This window comes from Propithecus coquereli, unplaced genomic scaffold (genome assembly GCF_000956105.1).
Source record: "Propithecus coquereli isolate 6110/MARCELLA unplaced genomic scaffold, Pcoq_1.0 Scaffold98, whole genome shotgun sequence".
NCBI lineage: Eukaryota > Metazoa > Chordata > Mammalia > Primates > Indriidae > Propithecus > Propithecus coquereli.
Window position 1 is genome coordinate 5,591,515 of NW_012156173.1, and position 11,130 is coordinate 5,602,644.

Sequence of the window (11,130 nt, forward strand, 5' to 3'; positions counted from 1 at the left end):
CCTCTGGTTTCTCTTCCTCTTCTTATAACAGCAGCAGCCCTATCATGGTAGGGCTTTACACCTTCTGACCTCATTTAGCCTAATTGCCTACTTATAAACCCTATCTCCAAGTACTCTGGATGTAAGAGCTTTAACATATAAACTTACATGCAGAGGAGACCCAATCCAATCCACAGCACTGACTGTTGGAACTTGACTTCTGAGTGACCACTCTCCCGGCTGTACACCTACCTTCACGGCCACTTCTTCTGGATCTCCTTTATTGGATCCTCCTCAACTTCCCAATATTTAACTACTGGAGGATTTCGGAGTTTAGCTTTTGAGTCTATTCTCATTTCCTAAGTGAACTCATGCCCTCCCATGGCTTTCAATATCATTTCATCTATCCATGGCTCTCCAGAATTGTACATAAACTGCTTACCTGATATTTCTATTTGGATGTCTCATGGATATTGTACAGGTAACATGCTGTCTGGTATTACTTTAGTTAATGAAGACTGGACTCAAATAGGCCCAAGTGCTCTTGGCCGTTATACTTCTATAGTAATTCACGCTCTTTCCTCTCCTGGGTAACTATTTTATATCTTCCCTCCTCAAACCTCCACCACCTCTCCTTTCCTCTCTCTTAGACAATACTCTTAATTCTTACTTCACGGAGAAATTAGAAGTCACAGAGAATGTTCACAATCTTGCATCACCATTGCAACCCACCTGCCATTTACTCTGTTTTCCCTTCTGTGTTTATGGAGGAACCATCCATGCTTCTTTCCATAGCCAGTAACTCTATGTTAGTTTTGTATCACTGATGAAACAAACTCATACAAAATTTATTTGTTCATGTTTCTCTAGGTAGGTGTGTCTAGATACTCTGCTTAGAGTCCCTTGAGGCTGAAAACAAGGTATCAGCAGGGCTGTGTTCTTTTCTGGAGGCTCTGGGGAAGACCCCGTTCCCAAGCTCATTCAGGTTGTTGGCAGAATCCAGTTCCTTGCAGTCGTAGGACTGAGGTGCCTATTTTCTTGCTGGCCGTTTGTTGGAGGGCCACCCTTTGCTGTTAGAGACCTCTTTCTGGTCCTTGCACATGGGCTGTATGACTCAGAGCCAGTAGTGGTGTGTTGAATCCTTCTCAAACTTGGAATCTCTCTGACTTCTCCGTCTGCTGCATCTCTCTTCTTCTGCCAGCCAGAAAATGTTCTCTGCTTTTAAGGGCTCATGTGATTAGACTAGGCACACCCAGATAATCCAGGATAAAACTCCCGACTATAAGATCCATAACCTCAATTACATCTGCAAAGTCCCTTTTGCTGTGTGATTTAACACAATCCCAGGTTCCAAAGTTAGAGTGTGGACATCCTTGGAGGGCATTCAGCATAACACACACTCCACTTGTGCTCCAGCAATTTCCCCCTTTCTCTTCTACATCACTAGTCATTCCTCTTAACTGGATCTTTTCCATCAGAATACAAAATGCTGACATTTCTCCCATGTTCAATGTGCCCCCTTGACTCTGCACTCCCTTCCAGTTGCTGCCCCAATTCTCTGCTCTCCTTGGGGGAAAACACCTTGAAAGGATTGCCTCCACTCTCTCTTCCCAATTTTTCTTCCATTCTCTCTTGATCTTTCAGCCCTTCTGTACTGAACCTGTTTTTGTTAGAGGCACAAATGACTACACATTCTAAATTCAAGAGTCAATTCTCAGTCTTCACCTAACTTTCATTTTACATGACTGATCATTGAAATATTTCATCTGCCTTCCAAGATACTATCCTCTCTCGGTTTTTCTTGTACTTCCTGGAGGCTCCTTCTCAGTCTCCTTTGCTAGTTCTTCCTCATATTCCTGACAACTTAATCGTGGACTGCCTGCAGCTTTTCCATCTGCCATTCCCTTGGTAATCTCTTCTAGACTCATGCTTTAAATGCCGTGCATATACAATGACTTCCAAATTTGTATCTACAGCCCAGAACTGTCCCCTGAACTCCAGGCTTATATATTCAACTGCCTGTTCAATATCTTCACATAGATAGGCAAAGTTAACATATTCAATATTAAACTTTCATCTTCATCACAAAACCTGCTCCTTGCTCTGTCTCTTGGTCAAAGCTAGCTCTGTTATTCCAGCTGGTGGAACCCCAAATTTTGGAGATGTCATTGGTTTTTCTCACTAATCTCCTTCACTTATGCTTAGCATCCAATTCGTTTAACAAATTCTATTGTCTCTAATACTAAAATATAATTAGAAGCCAACCACTCCTAGCCACGTCCACCAAAGCATCCTGATGGCACCACTATGATCTCTGGCTTACTTTATTGCAATGTACCTTTTCTTAGGCCCCCTTCTTTCACCTTGACTTCCGCACGGCTGCCAGAGAGATCCTGTTAAAATGTGTCAGATCACCTTATTCCTCTCCTTAAAGCCCTATTTCATTCAGAGGAAAAGGCAAAGTCCTTACAATGACCTAGAAAGCCCTCCAGGATCTGCCCCCTCTGGACCCGCTGCCATCACCTGCTACTCACCAGGCAGACTCTCCCCTCAGAGCCTTGCACTTGACGTTCCCCTGCCTGTAATGCCCTTCCCTGCTCTTCCCCCATCAGCTTCCAGATTGTGCTCCCATATCACCTTTGCAGTGGGACATTCTCTGGATACTTGATTTAAAATTCCAAGCCCCTATCTTACCAGTGACCCTTTCCTGTCATATTTGTTTCTCCACAATATTATTACCATGTAATAGCTTATATACATTTTTTATTTATTACAGTCTTTCTCCTTTCAGAAGAATCTAAGTTTCATGAGAGCAAGGAATTGTGTGTATATGTGTGTGTTTCACTGCTTTATCTCTATAACGTGGAACAGTGCCTGGTACAGAGTAGACAATCAACAAATATCCGTTGCTGTTAAATGAAGGTAAATAAACTGCTGTTTATTTCACCTCAAAACTGAGATCTTTTCCCAGTCTTCCCCATGTCAGGAAATGGCAAGTCTAGTCGGGTGTGCTCAATCCAGAAACCTGGGAATTAGTCTTGATTTCTCTCTTTGTGTCATGCCTCACATCTCCAAATTCTGCCAATTCTATCTACAAATACGCCCACACCCTTCCAGAATCTGGCCTTCTCACCTTCTCCACTGCTCTCACCCAGCTCCAAGCCGTGATGATCTTTCACCTGCGTTAGTGCAGTGGCCTCATGATTTGCCTCCTTGCTTCTGCCCCTGCTCCCTGGGAATCTATTTTCCATACAAAACAGACATAGAGCTCCCTTTAGAATTTATGTCAGATCATAAGCACACTATGATAGGTTTTCCATCTTGGAATAATGTCTAAAACCTTTACATGGCCTACAAGACACTTCCTGATCTTGTCCCAGACATACCTCCCTGAACCCACTTCTTCCCTTTGCTCATTCTCTTCCCTATTTCCCTCTCTGTTCCTTGAATCTGCCAAGCACTCACCTGTGTAGGGCCTTTACACTGCCTGGAATGCAGAGACACACAGGACCTGCTACTGCCCTTCATGCAGGCTCAAAGTTGCTTTATTAGAGTGCTTCTTTGCTTATCTTACCTAAAATAGCAAACACACGTGTGCGCGCGCGCACACACACACACACACACACACACACACAAACACACAAAACACACTTTGCCCTGTCCCCTTACCTTACTTTATTTCGAAGCCCTTATTACCACACGACATTATATATTTACTTTTTAATGTTTTGCCTGTCTCCCAACTTCTCCAAAATATAAACTCCATGGGAGAAAATGCATCTGTTTTGTTCACTGCTGTATCTTTAGCACCAAAGCTAAACCCCAGCAACTACAGGGCTGCTTAACCCTGGCACCTAGGATCTTAGAGAGATATAAACACCTTCTTTCTCAAAGAACCAATCTTAATATTTGAAAAAGAACCATCGACTTTCTAGAATATTGTACCTACCCCTAAGACATTTTCTGCATCTGGAGCAATGGAGAAATCTGATTGGCCGGCATGGGTCACATGCCCTATTGTACTGCCATTGTGGGGGTGGGGCTGGTGGGGAAGTCTATGCAATCCATAGATAGAGAAAGGAAAGTTCCTGAAAGGAAAAGGGAAAAAAGGAGTTCTGTTAGCAGAATTTGGGGTGGGGATGGGGAGAAAGAGGAGGATATGAGGGAGGCAGAAACAACAGATGGCCACCATGGAGATATTTCTAGAGTGGGAAGAAAAACACAGGGATAAGCTGGGGCCCCCCCGGTAGAAGCAGCATCCCTAAATAACTGTACCTTCACACGCTTTGGGAAAGGACATGCCAATACCCCAGGCACGCCTGCATGGTGTCACCACGCCCTGCTTCTTGAATGACTCCTGTGGGCATTGCAGGAGGGGTGTCCCCAGCATGAACAATCCTTAGGCGTCACCACAGAAGCTGGAGGAAAGAAGAAAAGCAGGAGCCAGCAGCACAAACTAATACAGGATTTCTATTTTTCACTGCACATAATGTTGTTCACCAGCTCATTTACACAATTCTGCATCCATGGCTATCAAAGTTAATTAACAACGCATTTTTCAGTAAGAGTAAAAATGAATTAGTTCAAAAATAAGCAACAGCTGTGAAGGGGACATATGCACATACACTTACATATGAAAAAAGTATAAATCTTGTTGCTATTATTTAGTTCAGGGTTTCTTGTGTGTGTGTTGTTTAATTTTTGTTTTGTTTTGGTTTTGCTTTTATCCACCTAACCACGGGGTATTTTAAATTTTTAAAATTTACTCCTGAATATAGAAAATGTTTCTTGGGTTCTCCTGAGAGCCGGGTGCCCAGGCTGACCACAGGCACACACATTCTTCCCATAGTACAGTACTTTCAAATTAATAGCACATGCAGAGGAAAAACTAAACCCTTTGACGTCACTCTTGAAATGAGGAAACATAAACAGAAAAGGCTCCACTCCAGTAAGCTGCCAGAGTTGAAGCCGATTGGTCTCTGCTTTTCCTTGCCTGTGGCAACTGACAGCACCTCCCAGCCTAGCAGGCCGGCGGCTGCTCACCCAGCCAGTCGGGCGGTCTGGGCACTGCAGCAGGCTCGGCTCTGTCCCAGCACTTGTCTGGGAGAAAAGTGGTGTCCTCACCCAGAGAGAGTCTCTCTTCCTACCTTCCTCCTTTCTCGATCTCTCTGTGTGCTTTTGTGTTTCTTTATTTCTTTTTTCTTTTTTTCTTTTTTTTTTACTTAATTATATTCCTAATCCTGGATGAAGTTGCTGGATTCTGCAGCACAAGTCTTCATGAACAAGCAGCACCGCTCAGAGATTTCACGGCATTCAAAGGTCACAGAACTGCCACTATGGTTAAATGTCTTGTTTAATGGTTGAGGTATGTACAACAAATTTAAGCGGCAAGCTCATTTTTCTTGAGAGAACAGAATCTCAAAGAGATGGCAGGATTTTTATTTAAAATGAACCTGTACATATATTTTTTTTGGTCTGTGATTGTTACTACAGCAACCAGCTTTTGAATTTCCTTCCTTTTTCTAGACGAACTGACTAAACATTATCACTTACCCTGAATTAACCGTTTGAGGGAAACAGGGTTTCATTCCAATCAGTGTAATGAGAGACTCCGGCATTTTCACTGCACTTGGAGCCCCTACTAAGGAGGGCTTTTAAAAAAAAATGAATGCAATATTTCTTCTCCATGTAAATCTTTAGAGTTGGGTCATTTTCATTTTTGGTGGGACAGAATAGGAAAATGTTGGTAAAGGGATCGGTGAGGGTTGCAGAACAGGAAAGAAGAAAATCAGTTTTTTTCTTGAGTTTTTCATGTTGGTTGATAGCAGACTTCAAGATGAAATGAGTAGGAAGAGGGAAAGAAACTGGTAGTGAGATTGAAGGCAGTAGAAAAATCAATAAAAGGTGTCCAAAAAATGAATTCTTGAGGAAAATTCTTCATCCCCTTGTTGCATTTTTTAAAAAAATATTTTGGATTGAGAAGTCAGCAGGAGAGATGAAGGTTCTGAGTGAGTTATATGACCAATGATTTAGATATTATTATTTATAAAGGAAAAGAAAAACTTCTTTATTAGCACTGTAAATTTGCTAACTATCTTTTCCTACAATAGTGAAAGCAGAGTCAGATATTTAATTAGAGACTTAAGTGATTGAGCCTGGGGACTAATTAATCATCTAAAAATGCTTTTCTTCATATACTCTAGCCAGAGTAACTGTTGCAATGATAGAGTAAACCTCTTTGCAGCAGAAGGCAGGCATATGCATTCATATACAAGTAAACACACGAAACGCCGCAGGAAGATGGGCACTTAAACACAGGGCTAATGTTGTTTTCAATGGCACATTATTATGTTTTGAGGGGGACCCCTGCTAAAAATCATTCTTATCTAAACAGTCCATTTTTGCGAAAGCAATTCAAGTAATACATGGTTACCATGAATTTCCTTATTATCCTTCTCAAAGTTATGCAATAGCAAATAAGATGGGATTGTTTGAAACCATTACCCTGTTCCAAAATTTCTTACTTGATCGTCTTAAAGTTTCTCTTCTCTAACATTGAGAACCAGAAATCTTTAAAACGGGATCATGTTAGCAGTAATATTAAGCAAGGTATCAAACACATAGTGCATTTCAAAGGGTTAACAAAATTAACTGCACAAGACTGTAATGTACCAAGTTAAGAACTGCAAAAATATTAGCTCTGAAATGCAGAGGATGTGCTGTGAATGGACAATTGCTTTTCTGCAGCGCCTAGTGGGAAAACAAGGACTTTGTGTGTTGCAAATGCATAACTGCAGTTCCTCCATTTCCTCTGCCTTATCTTTTATTACTGGCTGGTGAAACAAAGACGGGTGTCAGTACTTACGTCTTGATTGACATTTTCTCTAATAAAATGAAGTCACTTTTTGTCTCAAGTAGAAGCTCAAAGTTAACTAGTTGCAACTCCAAACACTGGGTCCTCTTTATAAGAATTTTTACCTGACACTGTAAACTGTCTGATTTCAGAATGTACTTACTCAGTTGAACAACATGTGGCAAAATCGTAGTGACTATACGTGAGCAAATTAGCAACTCTTTTTTGAATCAAGTTACTTAGCACAAAGGTGGAAAAATCCAAGATGTGTCAGGGACAGGCATTAACTTAGGGAAAATAATTATACCAACGCATCTTTTAATGCTTTACACGGTGTTCAGCACAAAGCTATCCATTGTCGGTTCTTAATAAAAACCTAGTTAAAATGTTTGCTGAGAAGTTACTGCTTTTTATGTATTGTAAATGATTTAAATAATTTTCAATCGTGGCATTTTCAACTGTTTGAAAAATGTTTTTGGTGTTTGTCCAGCCTAAAATGTAATTTAGAAATCAACAGTCAGTGATACAGAGGAGGACATTTCAAACATTGACTCGTGCTATTTTCAGCCAAAGGACATCTTAAATGCAAAAGTAAAATGACCAAATTTCCTCAAAGTGGGAATGTACCACCTGAAAAATGCCTCTGCCTAGTAATTATTCTTCCAAGTCTAATTTGTTGTTAGCCAGGTTCAAATCACAGGGGGAAGCTGCTTGTTGACTCACAGAACATAGTGTTGGAAGGAATTTATTAAGTGGTAAGCTAATTCCAAGCAGTATTAAAAGGGCTCCATTATATTAAAGAGAACTGTCAAATTTAAGGATCAGAATAGACTTCAGAACATGCAAGTGTAGAAGCTAAGAGGTATTCTAAATGGTTCAACTCACACTACTGAGGTACATAACTTATTAGGGGACCCTCTATATACAGAAATTTGTATCCAAAGAATCCACCATCTCAAGGATTCAGCTCATGTATCCCAAAGAAGTCTACTGACAAATAGAAGTCTATCTTCTAAGAGGTACATTTGGCTGAGGAAGAAGGGATCTGGCATTTGAAAACAGACCAGGTTCCTCACACAGTGTTGAGACCATCTCTACCAGGGCCTCCCACCGTGACAGTCCCATTTCTCCTGAGAATGCACTTTGGGGAGCACTTCCATCACCCACCTGGGATCAGTACCATTGGCTCCTACGAGCATCCATGGTATCTCTGTCAACATCCTCACTTTGATTCACAGGTGCCGCCTACTTGGTTATTAGCAGTCTTGATACGCAAATTTGAAGAGAAGGGAAAAGGGGATGTGGAAACCCAAACTGACTGAATAGCTATTATATACCAGGCATTGTTACAAATTTGGATACAGAGAGTGAAATGTGTCAAAGTTCTAATATATAATCCAAGGCATTTATACTTTTCTACTTTCCTAGGAATCATTTTAATATCTAAATGATTCAATTTGTATTTATAGAGTGATTGCATGAAGCATAGAAGAAAGGGCCGTGGACAGAGCCAGGGAACCGGGGTGCTCATCTTCGTTCAGTCTCTAGCAAGCTGGGTGACTCTGAGCCACTCACTTCTCTAGACCTCAGTTGTCTCATCTGTAAAAGGAACTGCTTGTGTTTGGTTATTTCTAACATTCCTTTTAGATTGAAATTTTTGTAGTATTCTTATTCTCAACCTAGAGGGTTTTGTTTTTTTTATTTTAAAAATTTCATTTACGTTATAAATGTGAAAGTGTCAAACCTTTATTCGAAAAACATTACTGCATGATTTCAAGATGTCAAGGGCTATGCCTGTTGAGATGAAGTGAATAAAAAGATAGGTGAGCAATGATTCCCACATTCAGGAAATTTACCTTCTGGTTGAATGTATAAACACATGAGTGGCATCTGTACAGAGAAATGGAGAAACAAATGGAGAAGTTGGGAAGGTGGAAAGAAAGAAGTTGGGGAGGTGGAAAGAAAGAAGTTGGTGATGAGGAAAAGCTACACAGAAGAAGTAGCTCTATGCAACTTGGAATTTAAGAAAAAAAAGAAATTTTATATCTATATAGATATTTATCTTATGATGATCAATTGAAGACATTGCTAATTTTTTTGAAATCAGATATTTGTAATGGTGTTCTTAAAAAACTAGAATATTAAAGAGAGCCAAAGTTTTCCCATAGGTTGATTCAGCTATTGTACAGGCCCGCAATGGCTAATCTAATCCATGCATTGGCAATGCCTGCATCATCCCTTGAACTGAGAACTCTAGGAGTTATAGGAAGCAGGAGTCCTTGGATAACCTTTTGATCCCAGTGGGCGTTTGATGCAATTGAGGAAGGTTCATAGCTGTGATGGAATTGAACCTGGACACAACGTGGTGTCAGTGTGGTGGGAAATGCCCTCAGTGCCAGAAAAACTCTCATGGTGGCTCAGAACTTCCAGAGATTACTTGTGTGAGCTAAGGCAAACTTCTTCAACTCTGGAGGCCTCAGTTTCCTCATCTTTAGAATTAGACTGTTGGATGCACTTTTCCTTTTCAAATTCTGTAATTTACCCTGGCAAGATGAATACTGAGTCATTAGCATGCATTTATTTTGTTTCTCCACCTCTCTCATCTCTCATCTCCACCATGTCTCTGTATAGTTTGCCTTTACTCTACTATCCAAATTTACATAATTTCCCCTCCAAGATAGTCTCATTGCCAAATAAAAACAAAAACAAAACAAGGCCCTGGGTTGGGAGGATTTCTCCCCAGGAGGATCATCACTTTTCTGAGAAGGTCACCTCTCCTCATCCCATTTCTCTTGGATTGGTTGATGTGCTCCACGGTGGTGGCGCACCTTGAGACAAAGAAGGGACATGCTTTGTGTTCATTGTAGTTGGGAACCATGATGTTACAAGACAAACATCTTTTTCCTAAATGCCAATCACTGCCCCAGATTTTCAGTATCACTTCATTTAATATCTTCTCAACTTCAATTCTGGTTTTTTGAGGGAAAAACTGAAAACATAGTGCTAGGTAAATTGAGGGAACCCTCAGAAGAAAATGTTTTGGTGAATTGGTTGTCCTCTGAGTATCTGAGACCTTGCCCCATTGGTACAGGGTTGCTGCCTCATCCCAGTGATAGATTTGATGAAATTCAGTTCCCTAATCCAGACACTAGTGCGATCCTATGTGGCTCAGAGCACTGCAGCTGACATCTCCTCTGAGTGGGGGTTTACAGCCAACACCTCAACATGCAGAATAGGGAGCAGATTTTCTAATTTCAGATAAGCCTAAAAATAACATAGCACAAAACATGTAGAGATGTATGAAGCAGTGTATAATTATTAATACTATTGTGAAAATACATCAATATTTGAAAAAATCTAAATCCTTTCATGAATGCTTTATACATTTATTTGCAGACAGTACAGAAGTATGAAAATAATAGCTGTAGTCAATACACTAGTAAAGAAAGTTTGATGCATTTAAAGTTCCTTCCTTCCCTCCCTCCCTCTCTTCTTCCCTTCTTCCTTTCCTCCTTCCTCCCTTCTTTACTTTCCTTCTTCCTTCCTATCCTCTTCACCTCCCTCCTTCCCTCTCTTTCTTTCTCCCTCCCTCCCTCTCTCTCTCTCTTTTTCTCTCTTGAATCTGTGAGGAAAGATAGGAAAAATAAAGATGGGTTATAAGGTTTTGATGGGTTTTCCTTTCCTTGTGTAAAATATGGAGTAATGTTTGTTTTTACTTTTTTTATTCCTAGTGGTTGGTGAATTCATATAAAGTTTTTCATTAAAATTCCTACTCAGATTTTTTTCTTATTAATTCCTCTGTGTTCTACATTGTCATAATTAATATATAAATAAGAAATACATAAAATATCTTTTCTACAAAATGAAAATCATCATTACTGCCCACTGCTTCAGGCACACACACAAAAGGATACTGTTCAATAATAGAGTTTATACATGATTTAAATATACTTGATTTCTAAGACTCTTCTTCTTTTCCCCTGGCATGGGAGGGGAGTCCAGGACCAATCTAGTGTGAGAAACATGTTTCCATGAGTCCAGGTATAGATGGGGGAGGGTACCATATGCCTGAATTGGTCAAAACTTGATATCTGAAGATACCAAATGGTCAGTGTTTTATATACTCTTTTATCTTAGTAAATCTTAGCCTATGAACATATATAATTGTTTATTTTTACATTGTTTATAATCTAAAAAAATCAGAAACTACCTGAACCCAATAGTAGGTGAATTGTTGAATAGTTATTTTAAATCTATACAATAGAATACATATAGTTATTTAAAAGAATGAGATAGAT

General features: G+C 40.1%; 1 protein-coding gene across 1 annotated transcript in view; it reads left to right on the plus strand.

The window, feature by feature from the left end:
• The first annotated feature begins 5,293 nt into the window (after nt 1–5,293).
• The window catches only part of PDE7B (phosphodiesterase 7B), a 356,282-nt gene continuing 350,445 nt past the window's right edge, over nt 5,294–11,130 (plus strand). Inside the window, exon 1 of the mRNA XM_012665196.1 lies at nt 5,294–5,344. Within this exon, the coding sequence (XP_012520650.1) occupies nt 5,324–5,344 (21 nt within the window). The 5' untranslated portion in view covers nt 5,294–5,323. The remainder of the gene's footprint in view (nt 5,345–11,130) is intronic.